This window comes from Poromitra crassiceps, assembly GCF_964638095.1.
Source record: "Poromitra crassiceps genome assembly, chromosome: 1".
Lineage (NCBI taxonomy): Eukaryota > Metazoa > Chordata > Actinopteri > Beryciformes > Melamphaidae > Poromitra > Poromitra crassiceps.
This window is the reverse complement of record NC_139623.1, coordinates 70081628-70097646: the sequence shown is the minus strand read 5'-3', so window position 1 is coordinate 70097646 and position 16019 is coordinate 70081628. Positions and strand designations below refer to the sequence as shown.

General features: G+C 42.9%; 1 protein-coding gene across 2 annotated transcripts in view; it reads right to left on the bottom strand.

Annotated features, from left to right (window-relative positions):
* LOC310778117 (replication protein A 70 kDa DNA-binding subunit-like) overlaps positions 1–16019 on the bottom strand; it is a 167660-nt gene that overhangs the window by 99174 nt on the left and 52467 nt on the right. Inside the window, exon 7 of one of the 2 annotated variants that reach the window (XM_083638457.1) lies at positions 8036–8339. In XM_083638457.1, the coding sequence (XP_083494583.1) occupies positions 8036–8339 (304 nt within the window). The remainder of the gene's footprint in view (positions 1–8035; positions 8340–16019) is intronic. The other variant, XM_083638458.1, reaches the window with a different exon arrangement.

Here is a 16019-nt window from a genome sequence, read left to right as displayed (position 1 = left end):
ACGCCTGTTTTTGCTGTTTTTGACCTATCTTCTCCGGCTGATAACTAAAGAACGGAAAATGATATCAATAAACTTTTTTTGCTGCTGATACAATAGAGTCTCATCGTTCTTTGTGCGTGTTCGGTGTTTACATAGTAATATCACACAATATTCTGTGGGCCTCGAGAAATCACTGAAAACGCTCTGAAACTCTGGCACTGGGAGCGTCCGTTCTCCAAAAGTGGCTGGCACTCAATGAGTTAAAAGTGGTTGCCGGAGTGGCAACCTGGCAGGAGCTTTTGGTTGCCCGAATAAAAATATGGTTGCCATTTTTAGTCGCCTTATATTTTGAGTAATTAAGATACTATGCAGTCATAAGCCGGCTTAATAATGACGATGTGACAGAAAAGTAAGTATAATAGTCTATAGTATATAGTATAATAGGCCTATTCAGTGCGCGCACCGGGTGTAGTAGTAGTAATAATGATAATAATAATAATAATAATAATAATAAATGTGTAATTTCATTTTCTAAACAAATCTTGTTTGTTTGTTTTTATAATGCATTTACACTGAAAGGATTTGTTTAATATTTGTGAACCTTCATTTTCATATATTTTTTAAGTTATTGTTCATTGTGCTTAATTTATTAATTAAAAGCGTTATTGATAATGAAGTAGCCTATGCCTCTCATTCATGTTCATTCAGGGATACTATGACGACAGTGGTTTGGGGCCCCCACTCTAAGATGTTGCATGGGGCCCCAAAAGCCCCAGAAGCGGCCTTGGCCCGCCCCCCTGTCCATGCCGCGATCCCTCTCTCTCTCACCCCGTATCGTATGTGACAGGCAACTACTATTTGCCCTCACCTCTTTTCTCTAATTAATTAATTAGTTAGAGAAGACGTAGGCATACCTCTTGCATGCCTGATCTGATACGTTCTTTAAGCTACTTGATCGCTCCAGCAAACGAGGCAGGGATGTAAAGCGTTCGTCATTTCTCAGCACATATTACGCGGTGGTAAAAAGTATTTTTAAGGATGTCCTGGTCGAGGTGTATGAGGTAGGCTACATGCTTGCTTGGCGGTAGTTTTCCATCCCGTTCAAACTAAGACGGCAGGGTATTTCACCATGACTTAAAGGAACACTCCGCCCATTTTCAACCAGCTTTGTATCATTAGAACATCAGTAGTATATCAGAAAACTGTAAACGGTTTTGAAGTCTGTCATTTAATTTGACAGTTATTGAGTGTTAAAGTGTGGACCAGTGACATCACTGGTCCACACTAACTCAAATTAATAACTCATTAACTCAAATAAACTCTCAATAACTGTCAAACTATGCATCATTCATCTAGTTTGACAGTTATTGAGAGTTGATTTGAGTTAATGAGTTATTAATTTGAGTTAGTGTGGACCAGTGATGTCACTGGTCCACACTAACACTCAATAACTGTCAAATTAAATGACAGACTTCAAAACCGTTTACAGGTTCAGATATACTACTGATGTTCTAATGATACAAAGCTGGTCGAAAATGGGCGGAGTGTTCCTTTAACAAATTCCCTCGTCTTTTGCTTCTGTGCAGGCGGACGCGGTTCTTGTTCCTTGTCGCTTAGTTGAATTACAGTATCATCTTGCAGCTGGATTTGTGATGTCGATGCTGACGCAGGGTTAGGTTATTAGTCTGGCTTTGACCCAGCCAGACTTCATCTGATTTGACATCTTCACGGCTCGTCTTGCAGCCGGTGTGATTGTGTGCGAGCGAGCACCCACCTGTCCGAGCCAGTACTCGTTAAACACACCGCACGTGCAGCATGTAGGTTCCGACTAGTGCTGCAGGATTTGGGGAAAAGGTGCGATATGCGATTACTGTGGACAATATTGCAATTTGCGATTGTGATTGAGATATAAACAAATGGTATCTACAGTAGGGATGTGGAGACATGAGTTTTTGACGGTATAACCTTGAACAAAAATACCACAGTTTCACGGTATCACAGACTAAAATAGCTACAAGAAAAATATTACAATTTAAAATATATAAAAAAAAACAAAAAAAAACAATTTGAAATAAAATTATCTTTAAAAAAATAAGAGAATACAGCATAATATCTTTTATAATAAAATCTTTACAAATTACAGTATATAGAAATGTACTCTTCCCAACATCCTGTGATGTGATATCAGTCTGTTTGAGACATTTGCACTGTGTTCCAGCACATAGGCTATGTAAGATGGCTCAGACTGCAAAGTTAGTTACATGTCTTCCCAGTAATACAATGAGTAATACTGTACACATGCAGTTTATTTCTTTTGTAGCGACAGATTACAGTCAATGCCACATTCGCGACTTTTCTTTTTTTTTAGAGAGAGAGTTATGCACAGAATTTACATGCAGACCCTGAAGGGTGCTTCTGCAGCTGCGAGAGGTGAGTGACGTGCAGACTTTACATGCAGACCCTGAAGGTTGCTCTCGGTGAATGTCACTATATTCTTCATTGCAGTGGGTCATTACCTGCTGTACACTTAACGTGCACTAGTTCTGCATAATCACCTGCAGCTCTCTCCTTCTTTTACTGACTTTCTCACTAATCACACGGCTGTTTCCATCCATTCCATTTTCTGATCGGCTACTCGCTTAGCTTAATTAGCTGTTAGCGGTGGCTGCTGTCTCTCTCTCGGTAAGGTGTTTATGTTTAACCTTATAAAGTTGCTGTATATTTGGAGGTGGGAGAAGTCTCCCTGTAGTGTTGATGTCCAGTGTGACTGTGATGGCAGAGTTTGTTTATTTGCTGCGTCGCGTGTAACGTTAGTTAGACGAGGCGCACACGCACACACACAGACTTTTTTTGTTTTTATATATACCGTAAATTCCGCACTATAAGGCGCACCGGAGTATAAGCCGCAGCAGCAAAATTGCCAGTTTGTTACATATATAAGCCGCACCGGACTATAAGCCGCGGGTGTTTTAATGTTTTTTTTATTTTATTTTTTTATTGTGTTTTAATGTTTAATTACCATATGTAAGGGTTCGTGCACAGAGGGGATTGTCGGGAAAGAGATGGCTGTTTGGGGAAGCTCCCATTTATTAACATTTCAACAAAACAAAACAAAAGTCAGGTCACTAATCCCCAGACAAAATCACACAACAATAGGCTATATCACACAGGATAAGGTGCAGTCACGGCTGTAAACAAAATAACTGTAAAACAATAATAAAACAATCAGTCAACAGTAGTGAGCCTACCAGAAAAGTCATTAATCCTTGTCTTCATCTTTTAGGTGAAGGTGCAGCAAACGGCTGTAACCAGAGAAGTCAAGTCACTAATCCTCGTCTTCCTCTTCTTCCTGCGTACTGAAACCACCAAAGTCCTCATCTTCAGTGTCGGAAACGAACAGGTTCAGGGTGGCTTCGTCAACCACTCTCCTCTCTCCTTCATTGTCACTCTCAAAACCAACGAACTCCTCTTCGTCACTGTCGGTGTCGGCATCGAACAGCCTCTGAAGCCTCTGACGGCCCTCAGCGCCAGCTGTGGCGGCGTCATCCTCTTCATCCCGCAGCAGTCCAGCCTTTCGGAACCCGTTGGTGATTGTGGATGTTTTCACACTCCTATAATATTCCGTTATCTTCCTTTGTGTGAATTCGCCGAAGTTTGTGATTTTCTCCTGGTAGTTGGGAGGGAGTTGCTGGCACACTGCAGTAGTCCTCGCCCTGACGGACAGTCCCTTTCGTCTCATGAATCGGAAGCACCAAGATGGGCCACCTCTGAAATGTTCAATTTTCATTTCGGTGGCGACTGTTTTGGCCTTCAGTCAGATCTGAACGGTGGAAACACCTCGGCCGTCTGCTCTCTGTGTCAACACCCAATCTTCAAGGGAATCTTCAAGTTCGGGCCATCTGCTTTTATTACCTCTGAAGGATGTTTTCGTCTTTTTGCATTGAGACAGTTCCTCCTGCTGCCCCTTCCAACGTCTCACCATTGACTCGTTGATGCCAAGGTTACGTGCTGCTGCTCGATTTCCGTCTTTTAATGCGAGATTGACTGCCTTCAACTTGAAAGCTGCATCGTGTGCATTTCTGCGTTTCTTCTCCATGGTGAGTGAGAGTTAGTACGCGACCCTTTGCTGCTGCTGCTGCTCTTTGTTGTGATTCCGGTCTGCTACTGTAATGAACTTTGAACCGGTAGGAGTAACCGGTTGATTTCCGCCAAATGATGTCAAGTCAAGTCAAGTCAAATTTTATTTATATAGCACCTTTCATACACAAAGAAAAAAATAATCGAAAAAACAAGCAGCAAAGCAATGCACATAAAATGTGCAGATGAAGCTGTGTAACCTGTAAAATCCATCGATTTTGGAGGTCACCGAGTGGCCGTTTGCTTACCGTAATTACCATATGTAAGGGTTCATGCACAGAGGGGATTGTCGGGAAAGAGATGGCTGTTTGAGGAAGCTCCCATTTACCGTATTAACATTTCAACAAAACAACATAACACAACACCACCTTTGTTTTTTTTTACAGTGCACACAGTGTCCGCGGTGTGGTGAAAAGAGGGCAAGAGAGGAAATTAAAACAGAAGTGGATTTATAGTTAGAAAGAGTGCTAAAGAAGAGAGATTTTTATTTTTATTTTTTTTCTGAAAAAATCCATAGATAAGCCGCACCGTTATATAAGCCGCAGGGCCAAAAAACGGGGAAAAAGCCGCGGCTTATAGTCCGGAATTTACGGTATACTGTATATAATCGCACCCTTTTGCGGTTATGTGCTGACATCGCAATTGCGATTCGATTAATCGTGCAGCACTAGTTCCGACTGGTAATTAGTAACATGGTTCCGATTGTAGCAGCAATAAAATGTCACATGTATGTCCGTAAATATGTTTTAATGCTTGTGAGTGACATAAGCATTTGTGCATTTGTGCATTTGTGCATTGACAGGTGTCCTGCTTCTTTTTATTCAGTATCATTGCTGGTTGACAATACCAGCTTAGAGGTGTATTATCGCTATCAGGTGGACTGAAGTTGCACTACAGACAGTTATGGGCCACACTCGGGAGCCCTGCTTAAATTTTTTTTTTTTTTTTTTTTAACACGTTCACTGCCAATGACGTGTTTTTACGTCAAACAAAATCCAACGGTTGACTGCCAATGACGTGTTTTTACGTCAAAAAAATGATTTTTTTTTTTGACCGTGGGATGTGCATCTAACCCTTTTACATCTCTTATATAAATATTGAAGCCACCGAACGTGTACAACCCATTCCACCGACCCACTAAGTGGCGACAGTGCTCTCCTGACTAGAGGAAGGCAAGCAAAAAGCAGTGTGAGGAAGCCATTCTCATGAAAATGGATTGGCGAAAACGCTTTCGTTTTCGCGCTGATTGCTGGCGGTGCGGGATTGCAAATTTGCATAATAGATTACGGGTGGAACACACTTTGAAACACGCAGCATAAATATGACCAGAATCGCAAAAGCTTCATCAAAGCTCTCAACCGAAACTCCAAGAAACGAGTGAGCCCATGCATCCAGACTTGCACAGCGGCCGCCAGCAGACAGGCACAGTAGCAGCAAAGCAGTGAGCCTGGTGACGCGAGGTTACAGCAGCAACAGAAACGAGCTTGTGACACGCCCGCTGCAGCCAAGAAGAACACACACGGAGGGAGGAGTTTGAAGGAGAGGGGTGTTTCCTGCTGTTATGGAGGAAATTACTGTTCAAAACTATTGTTTAGATGTCTGACGTCTTACTGATGCCAAAAATGAATGGTTAAAGTGACTGTTCTATCGAATTTCACAAAAAGCCGTTTATCTCAGAATAAATTTTCAGACGCTGAAACCATGCTGTATTCAACTGCTAATGCTTACATAACTACTAACTCTACAAACTAACTCTTTTAGACAGAGAAAGCACACATTCTATTAGTTCTTTTGAGATATTGTGTGTTCACAAAATCCTAACAGAAACGAATCCTCGGCTCTTGAAAGATGAGCCAGAATCCTCAAAAAAAACCTTGGCAGAAGCTAACTACAGTATTGAAAAACGGCTGGCAGTGAATGTGTTAATTACAAAAAAAATCAGTATACCGGTTCGATCCGGTTTAGACGGCAATATCGAACCGGTTTTAAAATTTTCAAACCGACCCAGCCCTATTGTTTAGGCCTAATTATTTGTAAAGTCACAACACATTAGAGATGTGTGTAGTTCTTCATAGATTTAGCCTCTTCATTTTGCTCTCAAATGCACCAGGTTGATGAATTTTACTTTAAAATGTACAAAATCTTCTTCTGGGGGAGAATCCCCCCAGACCCCCCTTGAGGGTCCAAGGCCCATCCCATAGCCAGCTACTTTTCCTATCTGGCTACACAGAAATGTGGGGGAACCCCCCAATATACCTTATAGGGCTATATGATTCAGATTAAGTTGTTCTACTCTCATATCTTGTCTTGTATATCGGTCACGCCGGTGCCGGTGAGAAAGCTGCCTCAAAAGTATAGTTTACCCACTTTTTTTTTACCACTACAGCACTGAACATGCTATACTCTGCTACATCATGCTACTCTGCTCTTCTCCTTCTGTGGCCAAGTTTAAGGTCCCAGAAAGAGACGTGAACCTAATGAAACGATAAGGAGAGAGAAAAAATAAACGGCAGTCAAATGGAACCCTGGAGGAGGAAAATAAATTGTGAGAGGGAAGGAGGAAAGAACGGTTTGGGCCAAATAACAGAATCGAACATGCACGCACGCACACACGCACGCACGAATGAGCGGCAGGAAATAGGTAGTGAAAAAAAAATCCAAATGAAATCACAAATGCCTCATCTGTTTTATAGAGAGGAACTGGCTCAGTCCTCTCTCCTTGCAGCCTAGATCCACATTTTCCTTCTTAACACTTTGAGTGCCACGGCCCTTGGGCAAAAGGTGCTGTACTGTGCCACATAGGCCGCAATGCATTTTAAAACAGTCATATAATTTCTTTAATAATTACTATGTAAACACTGAACACGCACAAATAACGATGAGACTCTCTTCTATCACCTGCAAAAAAAAGTTTATTGATCCCATTTTCCGTTCTTTAGTTATGAGCCGGAGAAGATAGCTTGATTAGACCAAAAACAGCCCTTTTTTTCTACGAGCTGAGATAATTACCCTTTTGTGAAAGGAAGCATTTCAAGCACATCATTGACTCATTGCTAATATTTTCTGATGTAATGCTGCAGCTGCATGGGTCTGTTGTATGCTGTAGTGTCCTGCGTGCCCCACCTCCCCCCCTCCTCCCCCCCCCCCCCCCCCCCCGTTGTGGGAGGAGTATCTCTCTGCTCTGCTCTGCTGTGAGTGCGTTTGCTCTCTGCGTGTGCTCAGCAGTGAAAAGTCCGCTAGTCCAGCTTTTTTACACCCGCGTGTATGTCACCATGCTTCCAGTTGAGAACTCCACGGATGATCATGCGAATGCAGGGAATGCAGCGGACACGAGGTGCTCAATTGTGACAGCAGATTGGCTGCTGCAGGGGCACAGCTACGTTATGCTTCAATGAAGCAGCTGCATACGGACGGATGCGATGCGATTTCCTCTTCCCAAACGACTTCTTCTGTGTGTTTTACTCTATGGTTTTACTCCACTTTCTCTCATCTGGAGTGCGCTGTCGCCACCTAAGGGTTCTGTAAAATAGGTTAGACACATTCAATAGCTATCATATTGTAAGAGGCGATGTAAGAGGCATAGATCGACACCCCCCCGTCAAAAAAACAATTTCGAGTTACTGACGCCATTTGGCGTCGCTGGCAGCCTACGGTAAATTTCTAATGACGCCATATGGCGTCGCTGGCACTCAATGTGTTAACGGGGAGGACAAAAAAACTTTAATTGGTGATTTTCTACATTTGTTGTCTGTGCAGCCCACCACACAACCGCTTTGAGCCATGTTTAATTCAAGGACAATGATGGAAGTGAATGGAGAGCTTTCCCCAACGATGGGCATGGCCTATTTCATGCAGTGTCTCTACACTGTACATGTGTATGAAGATGCGCACATGCAGACTTGGTCACACTTTGACTTACTTGCATTGGTAGGGATTGAGGTTTGCAATATTGACCATTTTTACTGGAGACTTCTGAGGAGTGCCGGGTGCCATTTTCGCTGGAGAGTTCTGAGGAGTGCCGGGTGCCATTTTCGCTGGAGACTTCTGAGGAGTGCTGGGTGCCATTTTTGCTGGAGAGTTCTGAGGAGTGCCGGGTGCCATTTTTGCTGGAGAGTTCTGAGGAGTGCCGGGTGCCATTTTTGCTGGAGAGGTGTGAAAAGTGCCGGGTGCCATCATGGGGGTCTTCTTCACAAAACCTCTGCCACGGCCAAAAGAAGACTCTGCTGGGAAATAAGAGTCAGGAGGATGATTAGAGCAGAACTACAGATCAACCAGATGGCAAAGTTTCCCAAACATAACTCACATAACAGATTAAGCAGTACAAACTACCAAACATCCTGACAAAGAATAGTTGATATGCAGTTGTAAAACATACCCAGAATAGATTCAGTTCACTATTATCTTATCCCATCATGTGAGTATCTGCCACAAAGTTGAACTCTTCCCAAATGTACAAAGTTTGTGCCAATGAGTGAAACCATTTTTTTCTCAAGTATTACATTAATTGTGAAGTATTCATTTCATAATCAGGATACCTATGCCTTTCAGCCATGCAAGAAAGAACAATATTGTAGTAGATCTGTCATTAGAAAGGAAAGTTTCATAGCCTTCAGCCCAAGATACAAATCTATAAATCTTTGGCTGAAAAATAATAATTAAAACCTCTGAATCATGTCATAATGCTGTTGGTATTATTATTACTGTCTTGGTTTAAGCAGCACTGTGTACCTTTGGGGAAAAACGACTAAAATAATAATAATTCACAAATGATGAGATATGATTTCACATCTCAAAACTAGAACGACCGCAAGGCGGACTTATGCCTCCGCCATTACCGTAGTTCATTCTTGAGTCCAAGTGGATGTTGGAGCCAAATTGGAAGAAATTGCATCAAGGCGTTTCTGTGCAGAATTGGATATTTGAGCCAAATGTGAAGAAATTTAGTCAATGTGTTACTGAGATATGGCGTTACCGAGCTTGAAAATGGCATTTGTTAGGTCACTGTGACCTTGACCTTTGACAACCAAAATGGAATCAGTTCATCCTTGAGCCTAAGTGAATGTTTAAGGCGAATCTGATTAAATTCCGTCCAGGCGTTCCTCAGATATGGCGTTAACAAGCTTGAAAATGGCGTTTGAGAGGTCACAGTGACCTTGACCTTTGACCTTTGACCACCAAAATCTAATCAGATCATCCTTGAGCCTAAGTGAATGTTTAAGGCGAATCTGATGAAATTCCGTCCAGGCGTTCCTCAGATATCGCGTTAACAAGCTTGAAAATGCCGTTCGAGAGGTCACAGTGACCTTGACCTTTGACCACCAAAATCTAATCAGATCATCCTTGAGCCTAAGTGAATGTTTAAGGCGAATCTGATGAAATTCCGTCCAGGCGTTCCTCAGATATCGCGTTAACAAGCTTGAAAATGGCGTTCGAGAGGTCACAGTGACCTTGACCTTTGACCTTTGACCACCAAAATCTAATCAGATCATCCTTGAGCCTAAGTGAATGTTTAAGGCGAATCTGATGAAATTCCGTCCAGGCGTTCCTCAGATATCGCGTTAACAAGCTTGAAAATGGCGTTCGAGAGGTCACAGTGACCTTGACCTTTGACCTTTGACCACCAAAATCTAATCAGATCATCCTTGAGCCTAAGTGAATGTTTAAGGCGAATCTGATGAAATTCCGTCCAGGCGTTCCTCAGATATCGCGTTAACAAGCTTGAAAATGGCGTTCGAGAGGTCACAGTGACCTTGACCTTTGACCACCAAAATCTAATCAGATCATCCTTGAGCCTAAGTGAATGTTTAAGGCGAATCTGATGAAATTCCGTCAAGGCGTTCCTCAGATATGGCGTTAACAAACATCCGTACGGACGGACATCCGTACGGACGGCCGGCCGTACGTACGGACGGACAACCCGGATCCATAATGCCTTCGGCCTGGCTTCGCCGGCGGAGGCATAATAACCTCATAAAGCAAAGGCAACTTAGCCTGACATCTGCCAGAGCAAATTAAACATGAGCTCTCAGATTTGTCAGGTTCACAGGCTAAAGACAACTACTAACAAAGCAGACAACATTCCCTTTGTTCCTAGTATTGCACGGCCCGGCACATGAACGGTGCGGAGTGGCAAGGTGTGACCTCACCCTCCCACAGCTGAGCAGCGCCGGTGCGTCAGGCCAGCTTGTTCACTGATGTGGAAATTAAATGTATTTCACGCAACGGCCTGTGGCAGCACAGATGAGCCTCCACACGCAGGAACGGCCTGTGGCAGCACAGATTAGCTCCCACACGCAGCAACGGCCTGTGGCAGCACAGATGAGCTCCCACACGCAGCAACGGACTGTGGCAGCACAGATGAGCCGCCACATGCAGCAACGGCCTGTGGCAGCACAGATGAGCCCCCACACGCAGCAACGGACTGTGGCAGCACAGATGAGCTCCCACACGCAGCAACGGACTGTGGGAGCACAGATGAGCCCCCACACGCAGCAACGGACTGTGGCAGCACAGATGAGCCGCCACACGCAGCAACGGACTGTGGCAGCACAGATGAGCTGCCACACGCAGCAAGGGCCCGTGGCAGCACAGATGAGCTCCCACACGCAGCAACATAATTTGGGGGACGAATTGTCAGGGATAAAAAGATAGGCAATTCCTCAGAGAGCACTACCCTGTTTTAAGCTCCTATTGTGGAGCACAATAAACACTCACCTCCATGATACCCTCCTGGTGTGTGTGTGTGTGTGTGTGTGTGTGTGTGTGTGTGTGTGTGTGTGTGTGTGTGTGTGTGTGTGTGTGTGTGTTATGAGCCAAGTCATGGGGGAAATCACAGATTGAACAGCTATTTTCAGGCGAGGGGTAATTAACATCAATATTCATACTCACACTATCCGGATGGAGGGAAGGAGATGGTTAGAGAGAGACATAAGGGGGAGACGACAAAATAAGGAGGGGGGGGGGCGCGGTCTAACAGTGAGTACAGCAAGATATAGGTTTATCAAGAAAGCTAATTCTCTGTCATTAAGATGAAGTACAAGCTCTATTACGTGTGCCAATAACACAATCTACTGTACAGTCCTCGTCTGTGTAGACTGCTTGATGGTAGGCATGAAACGATTACCGGTTTAATGATAAAATGTGATAAACATTCCTGGCGGTTGGTATTACCGTTTCAAATTTTAATTATCATTAAAACTATAGTTCTCATCTTCAACAGTTAGCTAAACTCATTCCTCTAAAAAAGCTCCTGCAAAGAACAGGCCATGTGTTGTACTTGGCAGGATTTTAATGAAGAAAATGTCAAACTGAAATAAAAACAAATACACCTGTAAGTATAACAGGTAGGTATAAATCAGTAGACAGGTGAGTATTACAGGTAGGTATTAGAGGTAGATATCAGAGAAAACCGTCAAATATAGCACTGTTTCCTTCACAGATCCCTATTTTCCTTCACAGGTAACTCAGGCTAGCAATAGGGGAGTACACGTGCTGGCGTTCTTTGTTGTTTTAACTGTTAACTTTTGTGCCGTGCACCTGAATAGTTATTCTTATTGGTGAGTGTGCTGACTACCTTTGCGAGCTCTGCTAGCAAGGTGTGTTTGGACCCAGTACATTAGATGCATGATGTTGCCCCTATTCACTTCATAGTAAACTCTGGTTGACTAATGAAGAAGTTCATTTATAAAATATAACTTAAAATAAAGACTTTGTTTTTCAACCAACTCAATGATCATGGTGTTTAACACCGTACTCACTATAGAAAAGAGACTTAATCTACCTTGGCTTGCTGGTGGAGAAATAGAACACTTCCTTATTTCCTGGGTGATCAATTTTCCAGGAGTGTAGATGAGTAACTTCCTCTAGACCTAACCATATTTTCAAAATAAAGGTTGTATGTTGCATGCACCAATCACCAATACCATTATTATTATTATAATTTTTATGGCTTTAAAGCATGAATGAGAGATGAATAGAGGAGGGCCAGCTATTCTTATTTTTGTAAAAAAAAAAAAAAAAAAAATCTTCCAGGGTGGGCTGAGACTATCTCAGGGTGGGCTTCAAAAAGGGTCTAAAACCGCCCCTGATGGGGAGAGAGCCAGAAGCAGCAGAAGAGTAGTAGGAGGACAAAGAGTGATGAATAATGAATCGTTTCTAACTGCCCTTCAGCACATGCAGATGTCTTTTTGGAATTTAAATGTCTTCTCAAAGAATTCTGAAAGTAGTGTCTTTCACTGATAGCTGGCCATGAATATTTAAATGTGAATATAGATCCTTCAGAGTGACTGCTGTGTCATAACCTTTGACTACACACCTAATGAAGAGAAAGCAAATTTTGTCTGGGATTTTGGTGATATAATATTGTGAAATAACTGAAATGTTACTTCTACTGGTCTTAAAGGCTGCCTTACAGTAAAGTGTTAATATTTCCTGAAGTTGGTAGCCTGTAGTAAAATGAAAATGAGTAAAATGAACAATGATTGGCTTGCACATAATCATATCCACACATATTACAGATTACACATTACTGATTATTACTAACGATCAATACTAATTTTCAACATTTTCTTGTGTGTAAATATCTTTACACAAATCATCCCCAAAATAGCATCATATTAACAATATCAAAGTATTTGGTCTAAAATATTGTGATATTTGATTTTGTCAATGTCATCCAGCCCTACGAGGTTAATACAATATTTAATGTTAGGGCTCTAATGTTTTGGCGGCAAGCGACTTCTGTCAATCTAACTCTTGGGGCCCCCCTGTAGCTAAAAATGGAGGCCAGCTCTATTGCAAAGTCTTCCTTGTCAGCCATGTTATTTTCTAAGCTAGAAAGGGCTGGGGCTTTAGCAAATTTAAGTTTTGTTGTGAAAAACTCCTAGGCCAGGTTAGAAGCCTTTTGAGTATACCTGATTGTCTCTGTGCATACGCCAATTTGTTTTAATCACAGTTTTTTGTCCTCACGGTCAGACAGAAACTACTATGCCTGGAGTGAGAAGGGGCTGGTTTCCATCAGAGACCTATACATAGATGGTCATCCTTTGATGTTCTGAGGAGAAAATTTGATTTGCCCAACACACATTGGCTTACATACCTACAAGTCAGAGATCATGTTCGATCCAAGATTCGTGACTTTGAAGTTCTCCCAAATGAGCATGTCTTTTTTGATGTTTTGTTAAGCCCCCCCCCCCCCCCCCACTCCAGGCATCTTATTTCTAGATTTGTGTGTCTATTTGATGGCGGCATCAGAGCCCCCACTGAGAGGATAAGAGAGGCTTGGCAGGAGGAACTTGGTGTTGATTTGTCTACAATTATATGGGACAGGAGTCTATCTCTGGTCCAACTCTGCTCAATTAACAGCAGACATCAGCTGATCCAATTTAAAGTCGAACTGAACCCGTTCGGAGCCCAAGTGGCGCATGGGTCGGAGTCCGTTTCAGACTGAAAACATAACTTGTCTGAGATGACAGGTTGAGAGGCGGGTCATAGTAGCATGTCGATGATTTCATTTGACAATTCTGGGGACTGGATTGGGCTTTGGCCAATCCTGGCGTGTTCCGCCCCCAAATCAAGTGGGATTCAGCATGTTGTGGCCATGTGGTGCTCTCCTCGGGAAGAGCCTGGTGACGCGAGCTACGCGAGTAAAGCCGCAGCAGGCAGCCAGCTGCCTTTTGTGTGGTGCGGAGCGAAGAGTGCCTGGAATCTGCCTGGAATCTCCGAGGGGCCGGGGTCTTTATTTGGCCTTAACAACATTAACTCACGTTATGCTGGAATGCACGTTTAAGAGCCAGTTACATTTCTTTGCATTCTTAGACATTACCGTTTGCTTTTTTTTCATAATGTTCCCTACAATTGGCCAAGTTAGTAGTTAGTTTATGGGCTAGAAATTCTGCCAGATGACAGGCACTAGTCGCCATTTTTTATTTTTTTCATTTGGAAGAGAAAATTATCCTGAAATAAAGATTGATTGACAGCTGCCATGTCGTGCTATGATTATATATATATATATATATATATATATATATATATATATATATATATATCCTACGGCTGTGCAGCAGTCTCTGACGCAGGGGACGACCGACCGTCACCAAAGAGACTCATTCTAAAGGAGTGGAAGTCCCCTTTGAGTAAAAAAAAAAAAGATTGGGGTATATAATTTGCCTCTGCAAACAGTACTGATATAGTAAATTAAAATTTCACTCATAACATTTTGTTTATTATTAGGCTATATTTGCAATAATAATGCGGTTGTTACAAAATCCCAAGGCACACCTGGACTTGCCTCATGGTACACCAGTGTGCCTCAGCACACTGTGTGGGAACCACTGTGTGGCTTACAATGTGCCTTGTGATTAACATGTAGCTTATATCCCATTGTGTGGCAGCAGCATATGTGGCGCCTCTGAAATAATAATAATAAGAGTCCTCTTGTTCTTTGTGACACTCCATTGACCCCAGATAGAACCCCCCCCCCTTGCCGCACATCACATGGGCTTGAAGCCAGTTCCTCTAGTAAAACGACAGCCCCCCTTAGTCAGTACGCCACCCGCTGCACATCTGAAACACCCTATTTGTAGCATTTAGCTTTTGTGAGGGAATGTAAAAATCTGTGAAATCTGTACAGATTCAAGTGTGCGGAAATTCCTTTTATATTTGTAACTCTAGTTATTTTTCCAGCACCTTGGCCGAGACTTGGCTGGGTTGAGCGGTGGCCCTCCCTCAGATTTGAGGGAATGTGAGGGAATGTAAAACAAATGCATCGACTCACTGAAAATCATATTTACAAATCGATTTGAAAGTATTCAAAAGAATGTGACCACCTTTAGTGGGAGAGAAAACGCTTTGAGGTGTTGTGCAGAAGGCTCGTTTATTGTTCTGGAGAGGAGGAGAGCAGGCCCATTTCATCAGCAGAACAATGAAATGGAGCAGCAGGTTTCGAGGAATCTGGAGGGATCTCCGGAGGAGCGTGGATCAAAGGATCTAACGAGGAGGAAGGAGTCTGATGATGAACTACTTCACGCAGAGCTTCATCTTTGCTGAGTCAAATTAGTGACTCTCTTTCTTGCTCCGTCGCTATGAGGTGATTTAGCTCACAACACAATATTCATGAAGCCTTGAACTTGGAGGAACCATCAGCCTACACATGCTCCCTCATTTACCGCACACACACACGCACACGCACACGCACACGCACACACACACACACACACACACACACACACACACACACACACACACCAACGCTCATTATCCACCCACATGCCTACACTGCATCCTCCACAGAGGACAGTTGGGTGTTGGGAGTGTGGGATGTCTATCTGACTGGGAAGCAGCTGAGCGTATAAAACAACTGACTGAAACAATGACTACGCTAATAAAAGAAGAGCCAATAAAACACAGGCTACTTGAGGCGTGAGACATGGCACCAGGCACTTTGGCAGGAAATAAAATCATCATTTGGAGGTCCTACTCTGTTATTAAAACTCAGGGTGGGTGGTGAAACAGTGGAAGGGGCTGCTGAGTTACCAACTTCTGTGGCCAATGGGCAAAAAATATTTTTTCCTTCCCTGATAGCTGGGCCGTAAATATGACATCAGTGAACGTGATATGAAAAGCAAAAGAAAAGAAAAGAAAGCCCGACAAATGAAGAAACGGGGCAGTCTGTTGAATGTCATTCATTTAGCATTTGCTGTTGTGACATTTTCACTGATCATTATATACATCTACTTCAAATAGTAACAACTAAGAAAATAAAGGATACAAATATGCATTTATTCCAATTTGGCCCATTTGTCTGGTTAATGTGTGGCATGGTGAATGGGAGAGAAAACTGAAAAAAACCAAAAGACTGTCTTGGTCCAAATCTATGGCAACAGCTAAATGGTGTTAGGGAGGAG